Raw genomic sequence first — 18,707 nt, 5'->3', positions numbered from 1 at the left:
TCATGAACACCGAGGGGCGCTGGTAAGGCGAAAGGGGAGCACAGCAAACTGAAAATGCTCTTGACCACCATAGAATGGCATGTAAAGTCTGCTGGACTGCAGGATGGGCTCATTATAGTATGTGTCCTACAGGTCCAAAGGGTACCACCCAGTAGTCTGGATTAGACAGACAGAACTTCAGCCAGTGTAAGCATTTGAATTGGGCCTTCATCAGGGTGCGTTCAGAAGATCTAAAATAGAATGAATGCCGCAAGCCTTCTTTTGTAAAAGGAAATAGTAGGATTAACAACCTATACCTATTTCTGGGTCTGGAAGCCCTATTGATAACCGCTTTGGAATGCAGAGCTTGCACCTCTTGTAATAAAATGGAAGTAGGCAGAAGTTGTAGCGCGTCAGAAAGGAACAAAATGGAGCCCTGCCGCACAATCTGGAGGACCCATCTGTTGCATGAGATGGATTTTCACCCTGGAAGCAAGTGTTAGATCCTGCCTCCCACAGAGGGGTTGTGAACTAGTAAGGGCAAACTAAAGTTGCACGGAGGCTGATGCCACAGAGGAGGGTGACTAGGAAGATTGATGCCCCGGGGACCTGTGCGGTACCTGCCTGATCACCGCCGCTGGACACGAAAGGTCTGGGGTTACTAAAGGGGTCCTGGCACTGCCTGTTCACCATCCCTCTGGGGTAACCTCAGAGTGGCCGAAACTGTTAAGAAAACAGTCTGGCAGAGGTCGAGAGGCCCAAAGAACGCGCTGTGACCTAGCTTTCCTTACAGCATTCCAAGGCAGACTCAATTGTTTTTCCTCAAAAAGGTGGGTCCCATCGCAAGGCATATCCACAAGGGATACCGGCACATCCCCTAAAAAAAGCCCAAGCACAACAACGGATACCACACAAGTGCTGTCTGCTCACTCCAAGCAATCTGGGCCAGCACAAAATGACTTATTTGGCTGCATCCTGTCCATCTTGAATGGTTTGAGACATGGAGGCCCCAAATTCTTTCGGGACTGCCAACAACATCTTGTTGGCCATGTCCCAGACAGTGTGCATATGTTGGTCTAGTAGGCAAACTGCGTTGACAGACCTCAAATCTAGGCTGGCCAAAGAAAACATTGGTTTTCCAAACGCAGCAATTCTTTTGGACTCCCTATTCAGTGGAAGCGTGGACCATCCAACTCTCGGGAGTAGAATTCTGCATAGGAAAATCAGGGTTGCTGGGCAACAGTCCGACAACCTACTTGTTCACTTGTGGGCAAGAGTAAGGCGGAGACCAACTGCCCATAACGGTTCAGTTCAGACCTTGTTGAATGTGATTAAGGGCTCAGAGGAAGTAGGCCCAAACCTGCAGAACGTCCATTAGGAAATGTGTCTTAACTTCCAACAAAAACCGTTGTAGCTCCTGGACCTCATCAGCATGTCGAAATAACACATCAAAGGACAAAGTCTGTTCTGTTTGCAGCCTGGGAAGGGGTCAACTCTGTACTAGGGAACATTTCAGGCCCACTGGTCTCCTGTAAGTCCAAGTATAAAATCATAATAATGTGGGGTTAAATCATCCCCATCATCACCTTCGGATGGTGGTAAACGCAGAATCAGAACCAAAAAGGTGATAGAACCTCAGAGGGCAGCTCTGCAGTAGTAGAGGTATAATGTCTGAATTAGGGTGTACGGGAACCGGGAATGAAGGGGTAAAGTCAGAGCGTCACCTCAGTAGAGGTTGAGAGGAATTCGGCTGGAGATCAGACATTGGCATCAGCAATAGATCGCTCTTTGGAGTCAGCGTTGATGGGAGCGGCATCGATGAATAAGGGCATGGCGCAGGTATTGGAGCTGGAATGGTAGTCAGCACCAGAGTTGATGCACAACCCGAGACAGGTTCTAGGAGCTCAGTGTTGTTGACAGATCAACTGGCGGTAACCCGACTGGAGGCCACAGTGAATCTCTAAGGCCTGAAGGCATGTCAGAGGGAGCCAGAAGAGTACACAAAAATGCAGCACGTACGCCTCAACCTGTTGTGGTGTCACTGATGGCCTGGGGAACTCGGCACACATCAGAACAGGTTGTGAAATCTGCTTCTCAATCTGGGATTGGGAGCGAGATCAAGTGACACCTTGACGCCGTTGAAACTTCACTTTAGACAGAGAATGGTGGTTTGGGTTGAGGCCTGCTTCGCCTTCCAAGGTTTCCTCTTCAATTTGGACTTTGACTTACCGCATGACTTCGACTGCAAAGATCTGCCACAGGATCAACCTAGAGTGCAGGAGCAGGTCTGAACTCTCAACTGTGAGTGGGACTTATGCAAGGTCCTACTTTTTATGATCTGCAACAAAAAACTTTGTTTCATGGTCCCAGATTGCCTTTGAGTGCATGAGGGGTCTCATTGCATGACTTGGAACTGTGACCCAAGCACAAACACAAAAGACAAACCTCATGCGGGTCCTTTCAGATATCGCTTTTTGATAGTCACTGCATGGCTTGATCCCTGTAGTTGGGAACATCTTCCACTTGCATACTGGATTTGAAAAATCGTTGAAAACCGCTGAAAGAGGGACCACAGCTCTGGATACCCACTCAAAGGCACAGACAAACAAAATGGCATTAGCACGCAGGGTGGTGCTTACATGCAGCTGTGCTCTGTCACTTCTCAAGTAGAACAAAGTAAATGTGGAGCCACATGACACCACCTAGCAGGGCACAAGAGCCTTGTTATGAAAAGTTTCCAGATACAGTATTGTGCCTGAGGAATATTCTCTATGTAATGAATCTGCGGTTAGAAGTATTGATCAGAATAATTAAGTGCAGTGGTGAACCTTTTTAAAATGGTTTACAAGTGGTATTAATAAATATTTCAAGAATATATTAGCTGGATCTAAAACGATGTAACGGAATCTGAAAGATATTTTTGTTAATGACAAAATGTTGTCGTCCGAAGAAGACAAGAGAATGAGATTGAGGGAATTCAAGTTGATTGGAATGTTTTGGTAGACCACTCCAGGTGAAATGTAGGAGATGGCTTGTTACATCTGCAATTATAGAGCATCACTTGTGTGCAATGAAGAATTGTTTTGGTTGTGAAAGTGCAGCTGTCATTGCAGCAAGACAATCAATGCCAAACATGGTAAATTCACTTCCAGTTCATCCATAACAAATATTTCCATTAATAAAGACTGGAATGCAAAGGGAGTTGCACTAAATTTATGCAATTGGAATGGCTCTAAAATTAGTTAGCCTTTGAGGGTCACTGTTTGTCTGGAAGTGTTTATAGGATGTGTAGCATTAACACATCAACTTATTTTCCCTATTAAAACAAAGAGACATTCCATAGTTCATTTTCATTCTTGAAAGTTTCATGGAACCCCTCTGCCAACATAACTATGTAGCTACCTATCATGTATCATGCTTCGAGAAAGCACAAAATCCTATTGAGGACTTCAATGACCTTCTAAGAACAAACAATGAATGAATACAATATTTATCTTGGGAGACTTCCAACTGGGCAACCTAATTGGCATTACATTCCATCACACAACTGCAGTTAATGAGTATGAAGACTCTGCCAACACTGTATAACGCATGTTCATCTAAACTTATTCTTTTATCTGAACACCACCTCAACCCCTTTACAGATTTAAGCCATTATCCACCGTGAAGACATCATACCAGTTTACATGATAAAACACATTTCAACTACTGAGCAAACTGTGGCTGCAACTAATATGCAACTCAATAAAAGAAGATACCTTTGCTGAAAAATCTCAAAGTGATCTCCCTTGTTAAAGAATGTGTGGCTCTACTCCAACCAAATTCCCAACTTTTGGACATTAACCGATCCGCCTTTGTTGGGAAAAGACATTGTGAGTTATATGTCCAACCAACTCTTAAACATTGAACATGACAAGTGTTCAGTAACTTAACAATAATGTTTTTGCAAAGGCTGTAGCACTGCATAAAGGCCAGTATTAAAATTCTGGAGCATATTCACTGCATAATGGACTTTCTAGATTTATCAATGGCATTCAATACGGTTGATCATCATTGGCTTATCAATGTCCTCGAGAGCAGAATTCTTCAAAGGAGAAGTTCTCCTTACTTGCTTCAAAAGTCAATTGCAAGGAGCGGATTAGGTTGGGTGATCCTCTGAACATAACCCAACACGAATCACACTAAGAATCTTGATGGGGCAGGTATGGGTTATATATACCAATACTCAGATTACATTCGGATTTACTTAAAATAGTCTAATTCCACATCTGTACTCTAAGAGCCTCCCTCTCAACTGTACAAATGGAATTCATTGTTCAATGCCGTCTACAAGATTCTAAATATAATAGACATGATCTCATAAAAAAACACATGAAACGCTTCTCTCAAACTCTAACAAATACAACCCATTAGTTGGCTATCCCACTCAGGAACTTTTAAACTACACTGCTATCTCTCGGAGTCCTCAGGCTTCCAACCCAGCTCTCTCTCCATGTCCTCTATTTCGCACCTAATTTTCCTATCTTTTGTTAAAACTGGTTAGTCTTACTTTCATAGCTCTGTAATTATACCCTCTGTCTGCTAATGTAACCTATCTTCTAATTGTTAAGTCCTGACAGGTGTTTGACATTTCCTGCATGGCTTGGGCGTTCTGGGCAGAATAGTGGTATATACTTCTCGGATTAAGGATATTCACAGAGGTTCTTGCAGATATTGTGCTTATCCATTGTTCCTTCCCTTTCACTGCCCTTCTAGTCAGTTTTTGTTGAAAACTATGGTCCATAGTTTGAGATTATAAAGTCCTAAAGTGATAATTTTGTTTGGAATCTATGCTCTTTTACTTGAGAGCTCTTTATACTATATGGATTCGATTTTTTTGACCTATTATTAAAATTCTATGAATTAATGTTTTATGAAGCATAAGGTAAAATATCATATATGTTCATTTATTCCCTATTATGAAATGGTGAGAAGTGTGCCAAATTGGCCCTCTGTAACTTATTTTATTTAGAAATATTGTGAAGCACCATCTACAATGCAAACCAGGTTGAACATCATAGGATTCTACACTCAGACTAAAGACAATCGCCCTGCAACTGAATGATACACATACAAGCCAAAATAATTGAAAATACACAGAGTCACTCACCAGGTTGTGTGTATAGTCCTTAAACAGGATATGTATATTTTATTCACATAATAAAAATTTGTATACCTTTATTCACATGTTTAAGTTTACATTTGCATATATCAATTCACATCTTTGTTTTCCAGTGCTGTCAAATATCATCCACTACACACTCTTTCAAAGGCTGTCCTAAAAAGAAGCGTCCACATGCAAAAAATAAATACAGGAAATCATTCACAGTACCTCCCGCATGCCACCAGCACGGAGATCTTCTGTGCTCTCCTACAGTAGATTCCAATTAAATGAGCATGGGTTCTCAGTTAAGGAGTGTGGGGATCTTATGGGTCACACGTGAGAGGGGGTGGGACATCCTTACACAAGACACAATGACCACATTTTCAAGTGGAATTAAGATGTCGTTTCCAGACCTATCTATCAGAGGCACTACCAATCCCCCCAACTCCCACTGCTATCAGTTTAAAATGAATACTTTTATAAAGTTACATGCTCATGTCTTATTGGTACTGTCTGCATAATGGGTGAAACAAAGCAAGTAAAATGCCACATCAAAAAAAATAAGACTGAAAGTGACTTTTTTTACATTCTAAAACATGGAACCCATGTCTAGAATGGCAATATAACGACTGCAATTCTGCCACTTACCTTTTAATGGTAAGGCTTATCAGAAGTTAATTTGTATGAATAGCTGTAGCTGATCTATATTTTAACAACATTGTTTATTTATGAAGCATGATAATCATGGTCGTTTAAAATGGATAAAGGTAAAGCATTACCCAGGAATGTAAAATGTTGCCCAATGTGAGATTGCTGCTCATGATAACTGATCAGAGGAATGTGGAGTTACTAGAAGATATTTTAAGGTTGGTATCATAGGACTATTATTTCTGTAAAACTTGCCCTTCCTGACAATAAATCACATTAGTAATGAGGGACAGGGCTGACGGTGGTTGTCAATCAACTTTCTCAAGCAAATAGGTCAGTGTATGCCCATCTCTATGTTGCCTAGCACAGATAACTAAATTAAAGGCTGCAGCCCTGAGAGTCAAAGTCATGTCCTGTCAGCCTAACACAAGGATAAAGAGGAAGTTGGGCCTTGACACACTATTGAGAAGGGCAGGCAACCAACATGCCTACATAGAGAAGAGCAGGGTATTATAAAATTACAGGAACGAGGCTCAGACACAATAAAGAGAATCAAAGTATATTATCTGTGTGGAGTGGAGACAACATTTGATTTGTACTAAAATGTTTAAGTTATTATAAAATAATTGAAAGGAAAGGAAGAAAATGGAATATGGTAAAGAGACGTACGAACCTGATGTGAGGGCAATTGTTGGGCACAGCAAACTGGTTACTTGCAGTGTAGGATCCAAATAAGGTACACCGCAGGTTAAATGACTGGCTTATAAAAGTCAAAGCACTAAAATACTTTGTGGACATGTTCATGTTCAAAGGCTCAGGTAGGAATGTGTATTCTGCATGACCCCATCCAGCACTCACTAAAACATTTCCTCCTGGTATTTGTGCTCTATTAAAGCACCAGTGCACCTGCTGTCTGAGCCAACTTCCTATTCAAAGGATATGAGAACTTTCTTTTTTTGTGACTGCCACTGTTGGATATGTGGGTTCTGTTCACATGACATAAAACAGGTATGTTTACACCACCATTATAACCTTCCTCTTCTTCCAATCATATCTCTAGTCTAAAGTGAAACTAGACAGCATATTCAGAATAGAAAAAAATAATAAATTCCATCACCTGCAGGGCTTTACTTCCCTCAAAAGACTAACCCACAACCACACCAAATGACCTAAAAAAGCAAACTCAAATTACCAAGTGTTTCCAGATACGGAGCAAGAACACTGAATGTAAACCTATGGGCGAGAATGTATTTAATTTTCAGCCGTTCCACAACACATAAGTGCATTTACCACAGTTCCCTCAAACTGATTCTATCGAGAGAAGAAACGTACTTCAAGATGCTTTAACCTCAACAATAATAATTGTGTTGAAACCCAAAGTGACGGGGCTCCAATATAACCTTCGTTGAGACAACGTAACACTGGCCTTCTGCATTTTGATATTCACACGTCTTGGTTTAAATGGAATTTTTAGGGCCTTTTAGAGTCGTAATGACAATAGAGAATAACTAAGCTCATTTAGATTTACTGTTAATAATGACCAGCTCTCCATCTACGACCATGAAATGTAGAACTCTTGCCTTTCCTCCCTCACTATAGATCCCTTTTATGAATCCATTAATTGGAGCCCGAGTTGGTACTGCTCTTGGTGGTAAAGGAGTAGCAATAAACCAATAAAAAACAATAAGATATTAAACGTAAATATTGGCCTTTGGCAACTACGATTATTACAATGCATCAAAACTATAAGACTTTGAAGTACCCTTTATTCCAGACCGAAAACTATGGAATCATAGACCAGTCATCATATTCCATCACAAATCCACACGCTACTGTAAAATGAGTGTTTTAATTTCCAGACGCGTACTTAAGGTACGTTTGGGAAGAAAGTGTGGCTTCAGCTTGGTGAAGATAAAAAAAAATAGGTGTAAGACGTTTTTTATTCCAAAATCTTTATGAAATTTATTGGAATTCTGAAAAAATTTTGTTTGAAGCACACTCAAATAAAGGATGGCTGGTAAGGAATCTGTAATTTTTTGGGATTCTGAAGTAACGTTGCTCAAGGAAAATGAAATAAGGATATGTGGTGAGGAATGTATTTAATTTCTTTTGCCTTTACCTGTTTTTAGTATTTCACCAGTTCTACCCTGAAAAGAGCTGTAGAGAATCCTCGAAAGGAGAAGGGACGTGAGAGGAAGGCCTGGTCATGCCTGTGTTGAGGGTTGTTTGTATTGCAATGCGACTCAGGTACAGCTGTGTGCACTTGTTCTTGCCAACACAAAAAAATACCCAATCATGGGCAATGTTTTGAAGTTCTTTACTGTTAACGAGTCCTTTTATTCGAGCTTTGGATATATCCCTTACCTAATTGAAGAATATTATAACGGATTTGGAAAAAATATCTGCTGGTTGATTGTATAATAATTTGTTAAAGGCAAACTAGTTTTCCTTAATTTTCTATCATGTTTATCAAGAATGTACTGTTTTAATCTGAAAGATGAAATATCTATATATCAAGTTACACAACTCTTTGTAACAGAATGATGTCCAAGCTAGGCTCCTCAATGGAGTAATCATAGGTGGCGATGTTTATGAGAATGTGTGCATATCACTACTTCATCTCCCTCCCATCAAAACCCACTTTTTCATTTCAGAACACATGTATAAATGGACTAGGCAAATTGTCGGCTGGTAACCCAACTTTTTGACTTCATCAGTTTCAAGACACGCAATGAACTACTAGTGAATCAATGTTCTTATCTTCTCCCCAATCCTCCATATTTGCACAATTTAAAAAAGCTACAAAAAAACTTTTAAGCATGAAGACATATTACTTCATCCAAGGTTTATAGACACAATGAACGTGGAACGCTCCTTAAATCGACCAATACACGAATGATACACAGCTTTTAATGTCAGCAGTGAAAGCATTGCTTGTGGCTGCTGCGAATGGTGGAAAGCAAATTGCTGACATTGCCATAACCGATGTCATTGTATCAAAGCTGAATATTCTAGTAACCATTAGGAAATGGGTCTGCATTTTTTGCTTCTCTGACTGTAAGAAGTACACTTATTGACATGGCTTTAGCATTATATTAAGTTTATGGCATTCAGTAGTTCTTGCGCTGTTTATTTGCATATGTACTCTGATGGCAGATATGGAAGGCATGTTCCGTTTGCATACACAGCTTGCCATTTGTACAGCCAACTAATTAATCGGTGTCTGTTTTGGAAAATACAAATTCTATCCAGCTTATTAAAAAAAGCAAACTCGGATAGTAATTTGTCTGGTTTTTCCATTCATGCTAGGAAAAATGGAGCAACCAAGTATACAAAAGCTTAAACACAGCCCCATGACACACAATCCAAAAAGTGACCCCTGTCCCTGAACGTTGCTTGCTTTGCTGAAACCTCATCATTCGATTTTGTTACTTGTTTAAGTGCTGTGTATTAATATTTAGTGCGGGGTATTTTGATTTTTTGTTCAAGCAGATGCATAGTTAGGGTAGTGATGCCCCGACTTCTGAATTGTGATGTCCGAGGTCATCAGAAAGAAGTGCAACATCGCTGGGTGGTTTTGGGTGCGGGTGGGTCAGCGTGCAAGCAGCATCTTGGAACTATGCTGAGCAGAATACCCATTTTGTGTTTGGGCAAATAAGGGGACTTGTTGGATTATAAACCACTGGACTATATCCAAGTGGAAGATTTATTCAATAAAGGGATATATGCTGCATGCAACGCTATGCATTATGCCACATTTCCTACAACTTGGCGTAGTGCATTTGCCAAGATTCGGGCAGAGTTCAACACAGTAAGACCGGAAGTACTCCAAGTCCACTGTTCAAATAAATAGTTAGTTACTGAAGCTATCACAAAGCAAGATAAATATAGTTTTAAGATCTATACTCTAATAAGAGCAACATTTATTGGGTAGGATTCACAAGTCACAAATTATCAGGGTTAATGTCACACGGAAATTCTAGAAATTGTAGTAGACTTCCTATAGACTTAATAGTTCAGTCCTAAAAGGATAATTCTGAGGAACAGTCGCAAATTTTCAGTTTTTAAGGGACGGCGGTTTTTCCAGTACAATACAAAAATCCTGTAAGCACTGATGACCACTCTGGTGACCAGGAGATGACTGTCAGCTGCGTTACCTTCCACTGATCAACAAGCGTCTTGCATTATGTACCAGTATGCTGTAAAAGTGGCATTACAAGGTTCTCAACTTCCTGTTAACCCCAGAGTCTATCAAGGCTCTGGAAAATACACAAGTGGATTGAGTATCCCTTTCAGATTCGGATATTCGGCAATTAGGAGCCTGGCAACTCTTTTGAAGTCCTTAAGGTTAGACTAACAACATTGTGGTCAAATGGCTAGTAAACTATAGGTTGCTAGCACATTTTCCAAGTTTGCAACCATGTTTGGTATAGGTACCCCTGAATGTACCTGTCAGTCTCACACATGCCTTTAGGAAATCTGCTACTGGCCTGATTGAGGTGTTGCCAACACCTCCCTTCAAAGAACCTACTAAAGAACCATGACTTTATTGAGTCAACCTTTGCTGGGGAGTGCATCTCCAGTTCTTAGAGGGGGAAAGGGAAGTATCCAGCCACTGAACAGAAGTGGTGCTGCTTGGTAACTTGCATCTCAGTAGTATACTGGAATCTGAAGGATTTGTTTTAACGGAACAGAAAAAAAGTAAAAGTTTCTAGTCAACTTTAAAAGTCAAGTGGCTCCTGGCTCCCAAGCAAGAAACGAATGCCCTACCCTGTAACCGAGAATATTTGTAGACATAGGGATTATTAACACCACGAAAAATCTAACAAACTTGAGACCTGAGAAGAGCATTGACTTCAGAGCAAGCAGGAGTGTGCATGCTGTGTCCGTACAGGATTATCACATTAATGCAAATCTACCATTCCGACTGCACACTAAAGACGGATCTTGCCGTTTTCATCTAGTTCTACTGGTGAGAATCCGATAAATCGGTCGGTCAGTCAATCAGGAGAAATTCCTCATGTCTATACACTGGACCAGATGCCATCCCCTTGCTGCTTAATGGCTGCATCAGAGTTCTGTATTTAGAAATAAAAAGCCTCTTGCTTATAAAATCTCACAGTGTTGTGTGGAGAGTTATACTGAAAAGGGTTCCTATGGCTTCACCGAACAGCACATTTGTGGCTGACGGTCTCAATGTTTTTTGCTATTTAATGGTAGGAATGAAACCAACAAGTAGAACATCCAGGATCCTCGTGTTCTTGTTAATCTCTAGGTAATGCAGACTGGCTCATGGTGCCCGTTTGTGTCCTGGAGTGCTCTGGCAGTGGCTGGCCCTTTCGTGAATAATATAAGTTGTGTGTTCAGACAGTGGGGTCGTTAAGTGTATGGCTGCTCCAGGGTTGGTACATTCAGCTTGTTTTTACTCTTGCTCTTTGGGTGGAGTTTCTTGTGAAACATGCGCGTTAGTGTTGATCCTTTTTTGCGGGTTTCCTCCGCTGTAGGCTGCTGCAGGTAAACCAGGTCATTATGTGACTGACTCATGCCAGGCTCTTTCTGATGGTGCCTCCGACGGAAGAAAAGCTTGGCGCCTTTTCGCAAAAATCCTCCTGCAAAAGTAAAAGAGGTGAAACATTAGAGCAGACTAATAGCAAGTGGAAGATTGAGTCTGAAGACCTCTATATATCATCGCAAGACCTTTGATAGAATGTAATGAACACAGACTACATCTCCATTTATACTGGACACAGCCTGCTTTAATAAGTAATGTTAATCCCCAGTGACAGTTCTACATTTCCTTAATTCAGTTTCTAGTTCTGCCAAAGGTTCTGCTTGCTTGGAGGCTGTTTAATACATTTACTGCTCTTTTATTGAGATTGTTTCATACGTTCTACAGGGTACTATTGTTCATCCTACAACCTTCTGCTGTCTGTTAATTAACCCAAGAACTTGTAGGTCCTCTCTAGCTCTATTCTTCTGCCCCACTAGTCATAGTATACATAGATCTATTATTGATTGCTGCATTTTCCTTATGAGTAGCAAAGGGCGAAAACTGCGTCTAATAGCTGGCAATTAGTAGATTTCACCAGGCATACATGAGAACACATAGGGTTGCATGTTCCTCCCCCGTGCAGATGCGCTCATTGGCCATTTCCCAATTGAAGGGTATAAAGGCAATGACCAATAACAGAAGGTTTAGTGGACATTGCTGGAATTCGCAACGAGCACATTGAATTGGAATACAATTTCAAAACCGCAATTTTATCTTACTTCTAAATGCTGGCTCTTATTCCCTATCCAAAGGTAGGTTCAACATACAGAATAAAAGAAGGAGAATAAGCTAAAAGCAGCAAAAACGTAGGCAAATAAGTTTCTACCTTTCAGCCTGCGCATTATCTCAGGCTCAAGCACAGAGTGGCATATATGGAATGGACATATTGGGGGGCTAATGCTGCTATCGTGCCCATCTCCCCAACAGAAACCTACTTGGACAAGGCGATGGGTGCCGCCTTGGCTCTGGTGAGATAGGCACATTCTTTCCAAGTAAGAGATGTATTTTGTAAGAAATCTTAACGGGATATTGTGAATCAGCTTTTTCCAAGACGACCCGAGTTTGCGGAAAAACAATACGCAAAAAATCTCTCATTTAAGTGAAATTCATTCATCAGCTTTGGGATAAAGAAACATTGTGCCACAGTATCACCTTGAATGAATAACTAATGCAGTTTATAGAAAGTGACAGCTGTTCCAAAGGAGCCTCCCGGCTCCAAAAATACCACATGGCAGTGTTGGCACAAGCAAACCAGAGTTAATAGCGCGAGAACAACCACGTTTTAGGAGTTACCTAAAGCGTGCCTCTTTGCGAATGAGGCGGCGTGACAGCGGAAGTTGACTCCAAGTTTTGGCTGCCCCCCCCCAAAAAAATAAGGACATTAGGACAAACTGGAGTGTTCTGTAACGCAGCCTTCAGAATTCTCCAACTCAACCACAGGGGCTTTCTGTAATCCAGTTGGATGGGCATAAGAAAGTATGTGTTCTGTAGATCCCCAGACCATAACAGGTGAGGTTCTTTATTACGGCTCTGAGCTAGCGTAAAGTCAGCATCTCTCACGCTTGGAGGGAAGAGGAACTAAAATGTATTCTATAAATTAGGTCTTGGGTTTGACCAATCTCGCTTCTATTTTCACTAAAGAGAAAAGCCTCTTCATCTGATCCAGAAATTCTTTGACTCTGAATGAGGCAGGGGTTGCCTTGATGTTGGGGGATGGGGAAGTTTAACAGCCCAGTTGGTTCTGAACAGCAAAGGATCCAAGAGTCACTAGTGATCTGGGACCAGCGAATGTAGAAGATGGGAAGTTGAGCCCAGCTCCACTAGAGTGGAATAAGTCCTATGAGAAAGACAACCAAAGTACTAGACTTCCAGTCCTTTCTTGAGGACTGTAGAGATAGTTAGGTTTACACCTGAAGTGAACTGTGGGGTTGAGGCATAGGGCATGGATGGTGCTGGCCAAAGGCTTAAAATGAACAGCAGCTCATGCCTTGCTGATCTAAAAAAGTTGTACAAAAGGGGGTGGTGTTGTCCAGATGGAAGAACTAGTGTCCACTCAGTACAGTGTAAAAGAGGCACTAAGAATTTACTCGGATCATGCTAATGTGCTGCTATAAAACCATGCCTGTTGAGGATTTTTTTCCCCATCAAATGTCAGCTGAATTACTCCTCCTGTTTTGAGTCTAATACTTCAACTTGACTATCCATGTAGGAAGATACAGCTTTTGCCTTTTTCGAGGCTGCCAATCCAACCACAGACTGAGCTGCTGAGTTTCCTGTGAGAAAGACAGTTGTCTTTGAACTATATATTTTTAATTGCGATACTCGCTGAAATAGCTGTCCATAAATGGGGAAGCAATAAGTTTGGTTTAGATGTCAAAGCAACCACGAGAACCTACATGCATTTATTTGCCAGTAAGGGAGACAGTGAGTACCTTAAGCACTTTTCGACAAGACTGAAAAGTACTTTTTGTTAGTAATATGTAAGCTCATGGGGACTCGTGACATTGGTTTCTGAGTGAGCCAGCATCATGAGCCATTCAAGGGTTTCATGTATGCACAATAGCTACAGTGCGATTCCTCCGGAAGCCTTTTCTTCCTCTTGGCTTTCCGGTTGCAGAAGAGTAGCCTGGAAGGGCTAGCGCGCAGAGGAGGTAGCGGGTGCTTCCAGTTGAAGGACGTAGGACTTCAAGGTCACCAATGAAGCACATCCTCTTTTTTGGTTGTCACACAGACAAGTTGTATGTTGTGTGGCTTACTGCTAATGACCAGTTCCTTCAATGGCTCAAACCCAATGCACCTACTTTGCTTGCCCCTTTGGTCCCCTACCATAGCTTAGAGACTTTGTGAAGTACTTGCCTTTTTCCCTCTTTGTCCAAAGATTACTCATTGTGAAACCTAGAGTCTTCGTCCTACTTTAGTACACTTGATTATTGTTGGTGACCTTTGTGTGGGAGAAGGAAACTCTTAGAAACTGAATGAAGAGCAGCTTAGTACACCAAAGAATGCTTGGGCCCTCATAATTTACTCTTGGCTCCCATTTTTAAAACTTAAATCAAATATCTGCTGTAGAGACTATGAACAGTTCTTTAGAGACTTTGGGCCTGGATTAGAATTTGGTGGATGGATACTCCGGCATAAACCTGACAAATATTCCATCCACCTAATGCATTGTGAAGGAGTATTCATCAGACAAACTCTAAATAAGGCTAAATGTCACAATCGGTTTACAATAAGTGCAGGTATGCCCCAGATGGTTGTCCTCAAGGCAAGACGTGTGAAGGAATGCAAGTCAACTCTGTAAATTGTTTTTGGCACAGTCACAAATCTGAAACCATAGACATTAAGGCAAATGATATCTGTCAAGAAGTCAATATGAGATAAGGCAGGGGGAAATTTTAAGAGGATGCAAAGCCAGTGGACCTGTGGTGTGAAATCGCAAAGTATGGGAAATGCAGGTTTCAGATCATATCGATCAGAGGGGGAAAAACAATGAGGGTCCTTGTGGATGCATAGTACAGCAACATATAGCTTGTTATTAAATTCTTTGAGAAGCCATTTCGGTCATTATAACTGTTGGGATGACGCACATAGGGTGGGATTAGGAGACAGCAAGGATGTTGGAGCACTAAATATGTAGCCATAAATTTAGAATAGTCCTGTTATTTTAATCCACTGGGATCTTCAGTTTTGCAACATTTATGTTCAGGGTTGGCAGGCTGCGGGTGGTTGCGTTTTCCTATTATTGTGAAAGAAACAAAACTGCAAGAGGTGTCCCAAATCAAAAAAGACAAACTTGTAGTACAAAATTCTTTAAAATTAGTAAAGATCCTCTGCAAAGAAGTAATGAAGTAGCATTTAAAGATAACTAGAGGCAAAACAGATTAGCTATTAGAACCAAATAATGAAAATAACCACAAACTCTTAAAATAAGGAATCCTGGCTTTTCATCTGAAGCATGGTGTAAATGAGAAACACATGGAGGAAAATTATAGCCAAAAGTGACCAGATACGGTTATATTTTTTCAATACAAATTTTTTTAATTTGGTATATCATTTTCTCTCTAAAATTACAACAAGGACAATGCACACAGTTGTTGAGCTGTTTTTATTGGGCTTTCCAAACCAGATAGATTAAAATTATAGTGGTAACCAATCTGTCAGCTTGGGATCGTGTGTATATGCTTATACTTGTTTATCAAAAGAATTAGGTTATAAATAAAATCTCTAAAGTGACAGTCGTAAATACGAGGCAGCTCTGCATATGGGATTACTATTTACTCTAAAATATTCTTTGATCAGTCTTCACATAAAATACAAAAACATTTTTTAAAAATGAAAAAATGCACTAATTGTAGAATGTCTACAATTATAATCTTACGACACCAATGTCTGAAAGTAAAATACACCTGATTGACATTGCTCGTTTGTGGAGCACACACTGTTGAACAAAAAGCTGAGCAGATACTGGGTTTCACTCAATCATGATCATTCATTTTCCTACCCTGTTTTCTTAATTCGTTTCAATATTTCTCATCAATTGTCACTTTCAGAAAATTATTATGGTTGCGGTCTGTTTTGTGGCTAAAAACAAAAGCACTACGGACTTTTCTATTTTCCAATACCCTTTGCGGCAGATCAGAGCAGAGCTTCCAATAAGGTGAACTAGTGTTGGGAAGGAAGACTATGTAACCATCCAACCCTAAGAGGAAACTACCTTCATAGGGTACATCATTGAGGTGTATGCACTCCCTAACGGATATTCAAATTAGTAGAATTGAAGAAGCAAGCACTCTGTAGAAATAATAAGTGCAAGTCTATTTCGAAGTTACGATATATAAACGGAAGATGAAAGCGGAGAAGAAACAGAATGTCTTATTCTACAAGAAGATGTGAAGAAAAGTATGAAAATGCTTCTGAACATCGTTGGGACTGATAATAGTCAAATTAAAACAAGCAATGGCATCTGCTAATGTAAAAATTGATGCTAATATATCACGACAAGCGAGAGTCTATCTTGGAATAAAACAAACGCATATTTTACACACACAAAAAAGATTGCTGAATACAGAGGTGAGACTAGCAGGCACACTCCCTAAATATTGGCAATGTACTTGTTAAGGAACACATCCAGCTCTTTGTGCTCTTCTTTATACAGAAGACCGAATATCAATCCGGACCAGCTTTTCTCTGCCCATCTGATGCCTTCTGACTGTGTACAAGATTTCAGATCCAGGCCCCTTCATCCAAAGATACTTTGTTTCATAGGAGTGAGTGTTTAGCTTTCTGCATTCTTGGTCCAAAACTGTCTAGCTATGTCAAATTTCAGACTACCCTATTTAGGTGGGCTCAAAAAACGCATCTCTCCTTCTAAATACTCCTGATATACTTTTTAGGTTTCCACCACCTTCTGTAGAGTGTTAAGAAAGCTTGCAAAAATAGCAATTGCACTTTAAAAATAAATACTTTTGAGCACCTGCTCTTTTCACAAATGCCCGCAACAGCATTCACGCCAATATGAGCATCTCCAACAAGGACATCCTCTCCATAACCATATCATATACATACTCAGAGGAAATAGCTGGCAGAAAGCTGCAGTCATGTCCACAGTAAAAAACTGGGCCAGCTCTGGAAATAAAAATGTAAGTCAAGAACTACATCTACTGAAGCAGGTTGGGAACCACATTCATTACTCTTGGGCTCAGGATTTTCTGATTAAAACTGCAGTCTCATTAAAGGTCTGGGATTTCAAGAGTGCCTGTAAATCTTTAAAATTCAACAGTGAAGGTTGTTCAGCATCAGCAGATAAGGGCTACTAAAGAGATCCTCCTTGAATGCAAGATAGACTGGAAAAGTCAGATCGACTACGCGGGAGCACTTTTATATTTTGGCTATGTGTGGTGCGTGTGAGGTTTCAGTGCGTTTAAGTGAGTGATGGGTTCTGAAAATGTGACAAAGTGAGGTTAAAAATTACCTGGCACGTGAGGTCTACAAAAAACTTTAATGGGCCCCTGTACTGGTAATGTTAAAAGGGTGATTGTGAGGTATTTTGTATCTTAATGTACAACACCTCATGTGTGTGTCGTCGACATGTTTAGAAGCTAGGCTTCTTCAGGACGGGGTGCACAGATCCCCACCTTACTCACGTCCTTCGAAAATTTCGGTTTGATTACAGAAAAGTGATATTAAACTGAAAAGGCTTGTATGTGCCTATTTGTCTGTACTAAAGTATCTACATTGAGAACCTGAAAAGAAGAAAAAAAAAAGAACACAAAAAGTAGAATATTTTGGTATTATCGTTGTAATATCCATGAATGCTGGTTCAGTGACCTAAAAAATTGTGAGGGCAACAACTGCTAGACACGAATATGTCATCCTATTGTGATGGTGTGTCCTGTAAAAAAGAAGAACACATACAAGACATACACAACACATAAAGCACACGCTCTAGTTCATTGACCTGTAAGGTTTTTATGAAAGGAATCTAAATTTGTAAGCCATCTTGGGAAAGAAAACAATTGTAAGCAAACTTGCTGCTAAATAACTGGTTGGCAGCATGAGCCTCCAAACGGTGGGGTTGAAGTGCTAATTGCACCCTAGAAAAATTACGGTATAGTGCTCAATTTGCATGAAGCGCCTAGAATTCACTCACTTCAGGTGGTAGCAAACGAGGTTGCTATAGTAGTCAGTTGTACTCACGGCTACACGACAGTCTCTGCGCCTTACTTCCCCCGTCCGTGGCTCCGTTGGTAGTGAAAAGAGCCCGTTAACTGAGCTTTAAGTACAGCCCTCAATTTTTTAGGTCACTGAACCAGCATTCATGGATATTACAAAGATAATACCAAAATAGTCTACTTTTTGTGTTCTTTTTTCTTCTTTTCAGGTTCTCAATGTAGATACTTTAGAACAGACAAATCGGCACATACTATCCTTTTCAGTTTAATATCACTTTTCTGTAATCAAACCAAAATTTTCGAAGGACGTGAGTAAGGTGGGGATCTGTGCACCCCGTCCTGAAGAAGAAGCCTAGCTTCGAAACATGTCGACGACGCACACACGAGGTGTTGTACATTATCATACAAAATACCTCACAATCACCCTTTTAACAGTACCAGTACGGGGGGCGGGTTTTTTGTAGACCTCACGTGCCAGGTACTTTTTAACCTCACTTTGTCACATTTTCAGAACCCACCACTCACTTAAACACACTGAAACCTCACACGCACCACACAAAGCCAAAATATATAAGTGCTCCAGCGTAGTCGCCGGTTAGCAGCACGCCAAATCCTGTAGAGGGGTGCGAAGACCCCATTGATGAAGCATGACACCAAGGGTCCTTTTGGTGTGTGAGGTGTATTTAAAGAACACAGTGTGCTCCCCACCATTGTA

General features: G+C 40.7%; 1 protein-coding gene across 1 annotated transcript in view; it reads right to left on the bottom strand.

Moving 5' to 3' along the window:
- Positions 1–5,135: 5,135 nt before the first annotated feature.
- The window catches only part of C2CD2 (C2 calcium dependent domain containing 2), a 434,056-nt gene continuing 420,484 nt past the window's right edge, over positions 5,136–18,707 (bottom strand). The window contains exon 14 of the mRNA XM_078656804.1: positions 5,136–11,379. Coding sequence (XP_078512930.1) covers positions 11,150–11,379 — 230 coding nt within the window. The 3' untranslated portion in view covers positions 5,136–11,149. The remainder of the gene's footprint in view (positions 11,380–18,707) is intronic.

The sequence above is a fragment of the Lissotriton helveticus genome, chromosome 8, assembly GCF_964261635.1.
Source record: "Lissotriton helveticus chromosome 8, aLisHel1.1, whole genome shotgun sequence".
NCBI classification, from domain to species: Eukaryota; Metazoa; Chordata; class Amphibia; order Caudata; family Salamandridae; genus Lissotriton; species Lissotriton helveticus.
This window is presented reverse-complemented; position numbering and strand designations above follow the sequence as displayed.